The 13,468-nt window shown below is 38.6% G+C and overlaps 1 protein-coding gene across 1 annotated transcript in view; it reads left to right on the top strand.

Moving 5' to 3' along the window:
* The window catches only part of Cfap58 (cilia and flagella associated protein 58), a 127,908-nt gene that overhangs the window by 40,537 nt on the left and 73,903 nt on the right, over positions 1 to 13,468 (top strand). Inside the window, exons 8-10 of the mRNA XM_071611701.1 lie at positions 1,398 to 1,535; positions 3,550 to 3,709; positions 13,339 to 13,421. Of these exons, the coding sequence (XP_071467802.1) occupies positions 1,398 to 1,535; positions 3,550 to 3,709; positions 13,339 to 13,421 (381 nt within the window). The remainder of the gene's footprint in view (positions 1 to 1,397; positions 1,536 to 3,549; positions 3,710 to 13,338; positions 13,422 to 13,468) is intronic.

Genomic DNA, 13,468 nt, shown 5'->3' with positions numbered 1-13,468 from the left:
ATAATACACAATGTGCAGTCTCCAGGAGAAAAATCAGGAAACTTCTTTGAACATGAATATTAAGAGAAAGCCTTTTGGAAATCAGAATAAAACTGCAGTGCTTTGCATAGCAGTATCTAGTATGCATGTAAACTTTTCAGTTTTAGCCTAGCTGGTTACATTTTGTTTAGTGCCTGTTGATGGGACTTGGTTGGATACTTTTTGTTTGTTTGTTTGTTTTTCTTTCACATTTTTTATTGGTGTGTTGCAGTTGTACATAGTGATGGGATTTGTTGTTACATATTGGCACAAACAACACAATGTAACAATATAATTTGGCCAATATCACTCCCTAGCACTTTCCCCTCCTTCCTCTTCTCCCATCTCCCTTTCTTCTACTGATCTCCCCTTGATTTTCATGAGATTCCCACTCCCTCACTTTTCTTTTCCTTTTTCCTCTCTAGCTTCCACATATGAAAGATAACCCTTGACCTTCTGTTTGGCTTATTTTGATTTAACACAATGGTTTCAAGTTTCATCCATTTTCCTGCAAATGACATGACTTCCTTTTTCTTTACAACTGAATAAAACTCCATTGTGTATATATACCCCACTTTCTTTATCCATTCATCTGTTGATTGGATGAATTCTTTCCATGTTCAGTTGCTGCATACATGGGAGTTATATTCGGAAGAAGATCTTAACTATTTCTTTCTCTCTCTCTGTTCTTCCTTTTCCTTCAGCTCATTTGCTATCTCTCTACCTCCCTTATATTCCTGCAATAGAAGAACTTCCTAAGATGTAGTCCTTTGTTTTGATAAATTTATGTCTGCTCAGAATGATCAAGGTAGGGATATCCGGCTGACACTGAAATCAGGTAGATACGAATCATTTCACTCTGCTCCACGGTTTTGGCTTAAGTTGGATTAGAGGGGAGTTGTCTCTGTGTTGGTGGTGGACGCGTCTGCTCATGAGAACGTTGGAGGCATGTCAAAGCAGGATTCATTCGCTTCTGGAGATGCAGCTTCTGAGCCCCAGAGCGGATAAAACCCGTTTGAATCTCTAGCTCATTTGCAATGATTATAGCAATTGTTGCGTATGCAAAGCCTGCCAAATGGCAAACAGGCATTAAAATATTTATCCACCACCTGTGAACAAGACTTCCCTAGGCTCTCAGGAAAAAAAATCATGCTCACTGTGTTGTTATTCATTAGAAGGCATCATTTTCCTTGGCCATTTAACATTCATCATATTTGAGTGTGTTTGTGTTTTCATCTGGGATAAAGAACAATTTCTACGAAGACAAATAAGTTCGATTGCTGTTATCTTCCCAGGAGGTTGGTGGGGCCTCCCGCGTGTATATGCAGACACTGTAATCAGATTAAAAAGCATTAACCAGCTCGTTCTGTTTCTTTCAGATACTGAATGAGAGAGCTGCGAAAGAACTGGAGCAGTTCCAGATGAGAAATGCTAAACTTCAGCAAGAGAACGAGCAACACACTTTGGCTTGTGAGCAGTTGTCCCAGGAGAACCAGCAGAAGGCCTTAGAGCTCAAAGTAAATGCTAAGTGACATGTCTGTTCCCTAGCAGGAACCTTCTTTACCTGGAGCACAGGTTTCCCTTTGCACTTGGAGCCTTGGGTCGGATACACTGTTAGCTCTGCCAAGGGCCCCAGGACATCAGAAGCAGGTGTGAGCCTATGGTGATTGCTTTATGCCTGGAAGCAGACAGTTTGATAACTCCCATTCTTACTTATAAAATTGCAAACCTGATTATTGGTCATATGGTTATGCAAATGTTTTCCAAAGCAAGCTCAGATGTTCATCTCAGTAATGAGCCTCACAAGTAACCAGTTGCTGAGAGCTAGAAACCATTCACATGCGTGAGTGGAAAAGAATTCAGATTATATTTTACGATTTGTTCTGGAGAGGTGGAGTAGGAGGGCTGGGGCCTGGGCGGGCACTATTGGGTATTTATATCCAGGATTGGGGAATCATGATTTTTACTACTAATATATATTTCAATAGTTTCCTGTTTTCCTTTCCCTCATTGAAGAATGCTTGCAAATTAAATTTGGATAGCATTTTTATACTCGAATACATATTGCATGCCTTTGTAATTAACAGAGCAGCCTTATGTTTAATTCTGAAAAAAAAATCCAGATTCCTTATTTGGTTATATTAGCATATTGGGCATAAAATGAGTAGCCTATCAAGAATAATATATAGATATGAACAGTGAGCCATAACATCTTTGAATTATGGTTTCTTTTGAGAATCTGATGAAAGTACACATGTGTGCATACATGTGCGCACGCGCACGCACACACACACACACACACACACACACACTTTATTTGCATCCTGCATTTCATTTTGCATGCATGCTGGAAATATGAAAGTTATCTAGAATTTTTCAGAAGTCTAACTGTGGGGTCTGGATTAATAACCATAGAAATGGAAAAATCTTAGAATTAAAGGGACTTAAGGTCAACTAACTTGAACCCTCTAGGGGTCTAAGGTTGTGCAACATTTTAAAGCAGTCCAGAGTGGGTTGACTTGAAACCAATTCTTTATGAGAATGTGGTATGTGAGGCAGAAGTGAAATGACCATGTTAGTCAGAATACTCTATTGGCCTCTGTGGGAAAATTAAAGTAAAAAATACGTATGCCATTAATTTTCTCCTTTGATAAGGTGAATGGGACATCTTGACAGATGGACTATTTCTATTATCAGATCCTAAACCTAATGGGATCTGATAACACCTAATGGGATTAGGTATCTAGTAATACCCCAAGGATAACATACACAGCTCATTTCAGGCTTTTCATTGTCAAGAGCCAAGATAATTGCTCATCATTGTTTGCAGAAGAATCCCCAACTCTTTCCCAGCCATTTCTAATAGAAAAAGAAAAATTTTAAAGTGAATTTAGTTTAAAATGTGAAAATCCATAAAACTTGAGGTCCATAAACAAAAAATATGGAGATTTCCCTTGCTAGGATTTTTTTTTTTTTTGCTACCTTTTTCCCCATGATGTAGATTTGTGTCTGTATGCTGTTGCATGCGTCTGTCTGTATGCCCACAGACTGGCCTAATATGAAGAAGAAAGACCCCTCCCCTAGTGGATCTGATTGGGCTGAGTGAACTCCATGGATCCAAAGGAATTTCTAAATATTTTATAGCATGTTAATGTCCTTCTCAGAGAGACTACTTTGTAAATCCATGAAAATTGCTCATCAAATACAGCCTCGGTACGCAAAATTTATATATTTGTGACACGCATGGTTCAGCATTCTCCTCTTATTTGATTGCACAATTAGATGGTAACTGACAGCACCAGATTTTATCTGTCTTTTCATTGTTTTTATTTTATATGGCCACATATTTTATTGAGAAAAAAGAACTTTTCACTTTCTCTCAAACTCCAGCAGCCTGTGTTTTGATATGATCCCGTAGGAAAAAGCTGGCACTCACACTGGAAGACCTTCTCTGATTGATTCTGCCCCAATTCAGCTGCTGGCCCTTTATGGACTTTGTGTCCTAGTTGATTTCTCTCTCACTAACGACAGGCCAAAGAGGAAGAAGTCCATCAGATGCGCCTTGACATTGGGAAGCTCAACAAAGTCAGAGAACAAATCCATAAGAAATTGCACCAGATCGAAGAGCAAAAGGCAGAAGTAGAACAGCACAAAGAAACCCTAAAGAATCAGATCCTGGGATTAGAGAGAGGTAAACCATCTTGTGCTTTGGCTTATTAACTTACATCTCACTAGGGCCTGATGGCATCGCACAGCCCAGGGCTCTGTGCGTACAAACACAAACCATGCCAATTGAAATCAAGACGACAAACTGGCAACCAGCAGTAAGAAGGAGCCGTCATTCTGAATACCTTTAATTCTCTTACCTCAATAAATTCTTCCACAGGTTCTATTGTCCCAGTGTAAAAACAGCCCAAAGTATTACTCAGCACTTGTCAGTTCTGTCCATAGAGGATAGGAGATACGTTAAAATCAATGTCCTTCATTAACAGTATCTGGGACAATATTGTAGATAGCACTCAGCACATAGTAAGTACTTATTAAATGTCATGTGTTATCATCTGGATGCATGACTATTTTCTGATAAGAATGTAATTACTAATATGGTGTCCTGCTCAAGTTTGGTATGGCAGAAACAGCAGTGGACTTGGGGACAGAGGCTCGGTATGAATTCTGACCATGTGAAACAGGAACACTGTGTCTTGCTGACCTCTCACGGGCTCTGAATGAGTTAACATATATAAAATCATAGAAGTCTACAATGCCCCATTGGGGTAAGATCTAAATCTCCAGTTAAGATTACTGGAAATATTTATCATTTAAGTCTTTGATAAGTGTAGATATTTTTCCTTCTAAAACATTAGGAAATAATCTTTTATTGAGTTGGTGGAGTTGTGGATTATCTTCATTTCTCCATTCGTCCATTCTATAAATTGAATGCAGGCTGTGGCAGGCTTTCGGTGAGAGAGAGCATCTGCCCTCAGGGTACCTATGGTCCAGCACAATTATGCAGTCTAATGTTTTTGGTAACAGGAAGAAAAATGGAACTGTTAGAGCACGTGACTGGTTGACTGACCATCAGAACACTCCCACATTTCCATTTCTGTTTTTTATTTTTGGTACTGGGGAATTGAACTCAGGGGCACTCAACCACTGAGCCATATCCCCAGCTCTATTTTGTATTTTATTTAAAGACAGGGTCTCACTGAGTTGCTAAGTGCCTTGGCCGTTGCTGAGGCTGGCTTTGAACTCATGATCCTCCTGCATCATCTCCTGAGCTGCTGGGATTACAAGTTTGCGCCACCGTGCCTGGCTCCATTTCTGTATTTTTGCTTACAATAGTTCTGCACTTTGAGAACAAAACCTGTCTTTCATCCTGAAGTCATATTTATAAAAGTTGTCAAGTTCTCTTCTATGGTTATTTCATAGATATTAACAGTGTCACTTTTTTTCAAGGACTTTTTTTTTTTTTTTTTTTGAGACCACGTCCTGCTATGTTGCCCAGGCTGGTCTTGAGCTTCTGGGCTGAAGTGATCCCACCCCAGCCTCCTAAGTAGCTAGGACTACAAGTGTGCACCACTGAGCCCTGTGAGATCTCTTTCTTTTGATGCACTTGACCAAAGTGTGGCATTGCAGGCTGAAAATGTAGCTCAGTGGTTGAGCGCTTGCCTAGCATGTGCGAAACCCTGGGTTCCATCCCTAGTACCCCAAAAACAAAAGCAGCATTGAGCATAATGGTTGGGAGCATGGGTCCTCCCTGTGTTAGGATTTTCTTCCACGATGAACTGAAAAACTACTAGAACTAACACAGGAGTTCAGTAGGGTGGCAGGTTATAAGCTATATAGATAGCAACAATTGTTTTTTTATGTCAAAAAGTCAGAATATATGATAGAAAATCCCCGTTCACAATAGCAACTAGAGCAATAAAATATCTGAGTAAAATTACCAAGATACCTGCAGAATTCTACTGGGGGGGGTGGTATTAAAGAAGCCTTGAAAAATGGAGAGATATACCTAGTGGATAAGAATACTTAACATGATAAAGATATAAATCTATCCAAATCCATCCATGCATTTAATACTTTCAGTATTAAATTTCAATGAGTTATGTTACATGGAACTTGAAAACATTCCAGAGTTCCTCCAGAAAAGCAAATGTTGACAACAGCTATAGATTTCTGGAAATCAAGAATGACAAGGGAACACAACTTTAAAGTATCATATTACCATTTAAATCTTTGAGAAGTGTGGATATTGAAATGTATTATGATATTATAAAGCTTCCATGATCAATTATTTTTTCAATGGAAAAAATTGGTGGAAAGGCCAGAAAATACCCCAAAGTATTATCAGAGATAAGGTCGTATTTTGTACTAATCATGCCATATGGATTACTTTGAAAATGTATGCATGGCAAAAAGCTACTTTTTGGGAAAAAAAAAGTTAATACCATATGTTGAGACCATAAAAACCAAGATGAGAGATTCAGTGAAATAAAAATTTCTGTTTAGCCAGGCATAGGGGTGCATGGCTCTGGATTTAATCCCTGGTACCAAAAAGAAAAGAAAGGAAGAAAATTTAAAAAAAAATCACTTTAGCAAAAGACTGTATAAATAAAGGCAAATTGGACAAAACATTGTCAAAGCATTTATATCTTTATTGTATATAAAGAGCTCTTAAAAATCCATAGAAATATAAGCAATTTTATGAGAAAAAACTGTTAGAGAAAATGTGGGAAATAAGAAAAAGCAGAAATATAAATAAGTAGTTATTAAATGTGAAAAAATGATCAACTTTAGTACCCATCACAGAAATGTAAATGTAAGTGAAATACTGACATACTGGCTTTTTTTTTTTTTGGTACTGTGGATTGAGCCCTGGGGTACTTAACCACTGAGCTAGGTCTTTTAATTTTTTTAGTTTGAGACAGGGTCTCAATAAATTGCTTATCTTGCTAAGTTGCTGAGGCTTGCCTCAAATTTGTAATCCTCCTGCCTCAAACTCCCAGATCTCTGGGATTATAGGTGTAACTCACTGTGCCTGACAACATACTGGTTTCAAAAACAATCTATCACACTGTCAAAGATCAAAGAGAATGATAATACCTAGTGGTGGTTAGGTGTCTATTTAAATTGCTATTAATTTTCTAGAAGAAATTTGGCAGTCAGAGAGAAACATCTTAAGTAAGTCCCATTTGTTTATTCTTGTTATTAACTCTTGGGCTATGGGCGTCCTATTAAGGAATTTGGAGCCCGACCCCACAATATGTAGATCGGAGCCAACTTTTTCTTCCATCAGGTGCAGAGTCTCTGATTTGATATCAAGCTCTTTGATCCATTTTGAGTTAACTTTTGTGCATGGTGAGAGAAAGGGGTTCAGCTTCATTTTGTTGCATATGGATTTCCAGTTTTCCCAGCACCATTTGTTGAAGATGCTATCCTTCCTCCATTGCATGCTTTTAGCCCCTTTATCAAATATAAGAAAGTTGTAATTTTGTGGATTGGTCTCTGTGTCCTCTATTCTGTACCATTGGTCCACCTGCCTGTTTTGGTACCAGTACCATGCTGTCTTTGTTACTATTGCTCTGTAGTACAGTTTGAAATCTGGTATCGCTATACCTCCAGATTCACACTTCCTGCTTAGAATTGCTTTTGCTATTCTGGGTCTTTTGTTTTTCCGTATGAATTTCATGATTGCTTTATCTATTTCTACAAGAAATGCCGTTGGGATTTTGATTGGCATTGCATTAAACCTGTAGAGAACTTTGGGTAATATCGCCATTTTGATGATGTTAGTTCTGCCTATCCATGAACAGGGTATATTTTTCCATCTTCTAAGATCTTCTTCTATTTCTCTCTTTAGGGTTCTGTAGTTTTCATTGTATAAATCTTTCACCTCTTTTGTTAGGTTGATTCCCAAGTATTTTATTTTTTTTTGAGGATATTGTGAATGGAGTGGTTTTCCTCATTTCCATTTCAGAAGTTTTATTGCTGATATACAGGAATGCCTTTGATTTATGCGTGTTGATTTTATATCCTGCCACTTTGCTGAATTCATTTATTAGTTCTAGTAGTTTCTTTGTAGACCCTTTTGGATCTTCTAGGTATAGAATCATGTTGTCCGCAAATAGTGATAATTTAAGTTCTTCTTTTCCTATTTTTATGCCTTTAATTTCTTTTGTCTGTCTAATTGCTCTGGCTAGTATTTCAAGAACTAAATTGAATAGAAGTGGTGAGAGAGGGCATCCCTGTCTTGTTCCAGATTTTAGAGGGAATGCTTTCAGTTTTTCTCCATTTAGAATGATGCTAGCCTGAGGCTTAGCATATATAGCTTTTACAATGTTGAGGTAAGTTCCTGTTATCCCTAGTTTTTCTAGTGTTTTGAACATAAAGGGATGCTGTACTTTGTCGAATGCTTTTTCTGCATCTATCGAGATGATCATATGGTTCTTATCTTTAAGTCTATTGATGTGGTGAATAACATTTATTGATTTCCGTATATTGAACCAGCCTTGCATCCCAGGGATGAATCCTACTTGATCATAGTGCACAATTTTTTTGATATGCTTTTGTATTTGATTCGCCAGGATTTTATTGAGAATTTTTGCATCTAAGTTCATTAGAGATATTGGTCTGTAGTTTTCTTTCTTTGAAGTGTCTTTGTCTGGTTTCGGGATCAGGGTGATGTTGGCCTCATAGAATGAATTTGGAAGAGCTCCTTCTTTTTCTATTTCTTGAAATAGCTTGAAAAGTATTGGTATTAATTCTTCTTTGAAGGTTTTGTAAAACTCCGCTGTATACCCATCCGGTCCAGGGCTTTTCTTGGTTGGTAGACTTTTGATGGCTTCTTCTATTTCTTCTTTTGTTATTGGTCTGTTTAAATTGTGTGTGTCTTCCTGACTCAATCTGGGCAGATCATATGACTTAAGAAATTTATCGATATCTTCACTATCTTCTATTTTATTGGAATATAGGGTTTCAAAATACTTTCTAATTATCTTCTGTATTTCTGTAGTGTCTGTTGTGATATTGCCTTTTTCATCCCGTATGTTAGTAATTTGAGTTCTCTCTCTTCTTCTCTTCGTTAGCATGGCTAAGGGTCTGTCGATCTTATTTATTTTTTCAAAGAACCAACTTTTAGTTTTATCAATTTTTTCAATGTTTCTTTTTGTTTCAATTTCGTTGATTTCTGCTCTGATTTTAATTATTTCTTGTCTTCTACTACCTTTGCTGTTGTTTTGCTCTTCCTTTTCTAGGGTTTTGAGATGTAGTGTGAGTTCATTTATTTGTTGTTTTTTTTCTTTTTTTGAGGAATGAACTCCAGGAAATGAGTTTCCCTCTTAAAACTGCTTTCATTGTGTCCCATAGATTCCGGTATGTTGTGTTTGTATTGTCGTTTATCTCTAAGAATTTTTTGATTTCCTCCTTTATGTCTTCTGTAACCCATTGATCATTCAGTAACATATTGTTCATTTTCCAGGTGATGCAGGATTTTCCCTTCCTTCTTTTATCATTGATTTCCAGTTTCATTCCATTATGATCAGATAAGGTGCATGGTATTATCTCCACACCTTTATATTTACTAAGAGTTGCCCTATGGCATAATATATGGTCTATCTTTGAGTAAGATCCATGTGCTGCTGAGAAGAACATGTATCCACTTGATGATGGTTGATATATTCTATATATGTCGGTTAAGTCTAGGTTATTGATTGTGTTATTGAGTTCTATAGTTTCTTTATTCAGCTTTTGTCTGGAGGATCTGTCTAATGGAGAGAGCGGTGTGTTGAAGTCACCCATAATTATTGTGTTGTGGTCTATTTGACTCTTGAACTTGAGAGTTTGTTTTATGAACGTTGCAGCACCATTGTTTGGTGCATACAAATTGATAATTGTTATGTCTTGTTGGTGGATGGTTCCTTTTAACAGTGTATAGTGTCCTTCTTTATCCCTTTTGATTAACTTAGGTTTGAAGTTGATTTTATTCAATATGAGTATGGCCACTCCTGCTTGCTTCCAAGGGCCATGTGAGTGCTATGATTTTTCCCAACCTTTCACCTTCAGCCTGTGTATGTCTTTTCCTATCATATGAGTCTCCTGAAGGCAGCGTTTTGTTGGATTTGTTTTTGTAATCCAGGTTACTAGCCTATGTCTCTTGATTGGTGAATTTAAGCCATTAACATTTAAGGTTACTATTGAAATATGGTTTGTACTTCCAGTCAGGTTTATTTATTTATTTATTTTAGTTTGGCTAGTTTTTCCTCTTTGGTTATTTTTCTCCCCCTTTACTGAGATACCTCCCACTGTTAGTTTTGGGTGCTATTTTTCAATTCCTCTTCTTGTAGTATATTGCTCAAAATGCTTTGCAGTGCTGGTTTTCTGGCTGCAAATTCTTTTAACTTTTGTTTATCGTGAAACATTTTAATTTCATTTTCAAATCTGAAGCTTAATTTTGCTGGATACAGTATTCTTGGTTGGAATCCATTATTTTTCAGTGTTTGAAATACGTTGTTCCAGGATCTTCTCGCTTTCAATGTCTGTGATGAAAAATCAGTCATTAACCTAATTGGTTTACCCCTGAATGTAATCTGCCTCCTTTCGCTCATAGCTTTTAATATTCTCTCCTTGTTCTGTATGTTGGCTATCTTCATAATTATGTGTCTTGGAGTTGGTCTATTACGGTTTTGAATGTTTGGGGTCCTGTAGGCTTCCAGGATTTGGAAATCCATTCCATCTTTCATCTCTGGGAAGTTTTCTAGGATTATTTCATTCAATAGATTGTTCATTCCTTTGGTTTGAACCTCTATGCCTTCTTCTATCCCAATGACTCTCAAGTTTGGTTTTTTTATGACATCCCATATCTCTTGGATAGATTGCTCGTGAATTTTAAGCATCCTTTCTGTGTTGACTATATTCTTTTCAAGTTGATAAACTTTGTCTTCATTATCTGATGTTCTGGCTTCTACTTGATCTAGTCTATTTGTAATATTCTCGTTTGAGTTTTTAATATGGTTTATGGTTTCCTGCATTTCTAGGATTATTGTTTGATTGTTTTTTAGGATCTCTATCTCCTGGTAGAGTTCCTTCTTTGCAATTTGAATTTGCTTATGCAATTCGTTTTCAAAGTATTCTTTCATTGTTTCGACTTGCTGTCTCATGACTTCTCCTAGATTCCATTCCATCTCAGTCAGGTATGCCTTGAGTTCTTTCTCTGTCCATTTTTCTGATGCCCCTAGGTTCTCCTGTAGATTTAGGTTGTCCTGCATTGTTTGTAATCCTTTTTTCCCTTGTTTTTTCATGTTGTTCACGCTACTTTCCAACTCTGTTTAACTGCTGTGTTTCTGTTTTCTCCTATAAATCTGTTTTGGTTTTGTATATCTCTGTGGTCTCTCCTTTGTGGTGGGAGACTATGCCTAGAAATGTTGGGCTTTATTGTACTTTAAAGCTGATTCATTCAATTCATAAAAGGCTTCCGAATTCTGTATGCATATAGTGATCTGTTGTTTGGTCTTAGGACTTTATGTTTAAGTTAGGTGCTATGATGGTATGAGGGTTAGTATGTCTTGGCTACTTTGGAAGATTGCTCTACTGAAGGGGGATATTAACAGGTGATTGGATCAGGGTGTTTGGTAGTAGCTAGGTATTTAGGAGCCCTATAGACAGCCTTGAAACATTCACCTATTTGCATTTAGACAATTACACTTAATGGAAGACATAATGCTAGGGATGAAAGTTGGGGGGTAGGGGAAGGAAGGTGCTCTTAAAAAGAAAGAAGGAGAGAGAGAGAGAGATTAGAGGAGAATGGAAAGAACAATAAAATTTGAAACAGGAAAGAAAGAAAGAAGGAAAAGGGGAGAAAAGAAAAAAGAGAGAAAAAAAAATTGAAGTCTTAGAGATCCATTTTCTTCTCTTCCAGTAGGCGGAGCTGTGCCCTCCGAGCCGAGCTTCTGCCCTCTATGTGCCGACCGCAATCCCTGTAAGGCGGCTCCTGGGAGTCTCTCAATCCTGTTAGTCCAGAGCTGTTTCACTTCTCCGGCCCCTCCCCCACTTCCTCCTGCCAGCCAGCCAGCCAGGTCCTGTTCACCTGAGGCGGTTCCCCAAGGATCTGGTTATACTTGCAGCCCCACCGCGTGTCCTATTTCCCGAACGACTGAGCACTCTCTCTGTCATTCATCTAAGCCCCAGTGCTGGGGAGCTGTGATCTGGGAACCAACAGTTTAATTTTTCCGGACCCCTTTGGTGGGCACGCCCCTGGAAACTGGCAGCTAAGACCTTGGGTGTCGCCGCTGGTAGTAAGGGGAGTTGGGGATCGGGAATCCCCTCTGCTTCCCTACAGACACGCCCCCAGAGAGATTCCCGAGGTTTCCCGGCTGCTTGTATCTGGAGGGGGTGGGAGTCACACACCTGCTAAAGTGGATTCCGCTGGGAAGGAATTCCATTGGCCGAACTCCGGTGACGTCACCTCTCTGCTATGGCGGGCCCTAGGCTCCTTGCTGGAGTGTCGGAAGGGAGGGGTGGGACTGGTCTGTCTCTGGTTGGTTTCAGTTCCCGGTTCACTATTTCATGAAGGCTTGGCTAGAGACCTCTTCCTATAGTCCCTGTGCCGCTCCTGCTGAGCTGCGCCTCGGAGGCTAGCCGCCCAGTCGCGGGGGCCGCGGGCAGGTGGGGGCCAGCGGCCGAAGGTCGCTGAGTTGCGCGGGCAACGGCTGGCAGGTCTGGACCTCTGCGCTGCGTGGCGGAGATTCACTTGTCTGGGGCAAACTGTCACCTCCAAAAATCCTACTAATTCCCGGCCGGTCTCTCTTCAGTGGAATTTTGCTAGGAGTTTCTCAGCAGGTAGAATCTAAGCGTATCCATGCGTCTCTCTGACCCTGTTATTGAGGAGGTACTGAAAGTGCTGCCTCCCCGCCCGCCGCCATGTTGGATCTCCCCAGTAAAATCGAGAAATATCTTAAAAAGAAAAAAATCCAAGGGCTAGCGTTATAGCTCAGTGGTAGAGCGCTGGCCTAGCATGTATCAGGACTGGGTTCGATCCTCAGCACCACATATAACTAAATAAAATAAAGGTACTGTGTCCATCTACATATAAAAAAGAAATTTAAAAAAAATCCAGGACTTCCTCCATTAGAGGAGCAAATGAACAAGCACTTTAACAAGGTCATTGGTTATAATCATTAAAAAAAACAAAAAAACAACTTAAATTTTAAAATGGAGGCTTGGCAAAATAAATTATGCATTTTATTATGTAATGAAAAACCATGGAGTTATTAAAAAAAGTGTAATGCATGTGTATAATAAGGAAAGGCATTTAGTTTATATTTGTTAATTATAAAAGCAAGCTACAAAATAACGTGTCTAGTATGGTTCCCTTTCAGCGTGTGTGTTTGTATATTTGTTTACATTTACATGCATATTTTCATAGGAAAAAGTGAAATTCCAAAATCTTAAGTAGATTCTGGTTGAATATATTTTTTCCCTTTTGTTTACCTGTTTTTCTACTTACTGATATAATAAAAACGATTTAAAGAGCAAGGACTTTTTGAAGTCAGAGAAGCCAAGCTTCTCATCTTAACCCTGTCACCTCTTGGCTGAGAATCTTCTCATCTGGCTTAATCTGTCTAAGCCTCAATTTTTTTTTTTCTTTTTAGTGTGTGTGTGGGGATGACTCCTCACTGAGTTAAAATGAAGATCACATATCACTCAACTAATAGTGGTTTTATAGCTACAGACAAACACATAAAGCTGTTTTTGTACGACTTTGGCAGATTCTCTCTTAAGCTGACCCTGCATTTATTATTATTTTTCTCCCTGACGATTTAGAGGTGGAGGCTTCAAAGAAACAAGCAGAACTTGATAAGAAAGCCATGGATGAGCTTCTGAGAGAGAGGGAAATACTAAATAAGGTGAGTTTGTTACAGTAACAATGGCGAATAAATGTCTTTCTTTAGTG

This window comes from Marmota flaviventris, chromosome 4 (assembly GCF_047511675.1).
Source record: "Marmota flaviventris isolate mMarFla1 chromosome 4, mMarFla1.hap1, whole genome shotgun sequence".
Lineage (NCBI taxonomy): Eukaryota > Metazoa > Chordata > Mammalia > Rodentia > Sciuridae > Marmota > Marmota flaviventris.
Note: the sequence above shows the minus strand (reverse complement) of the source record. Positions and strands in the feature narration are given on the sequence as shown.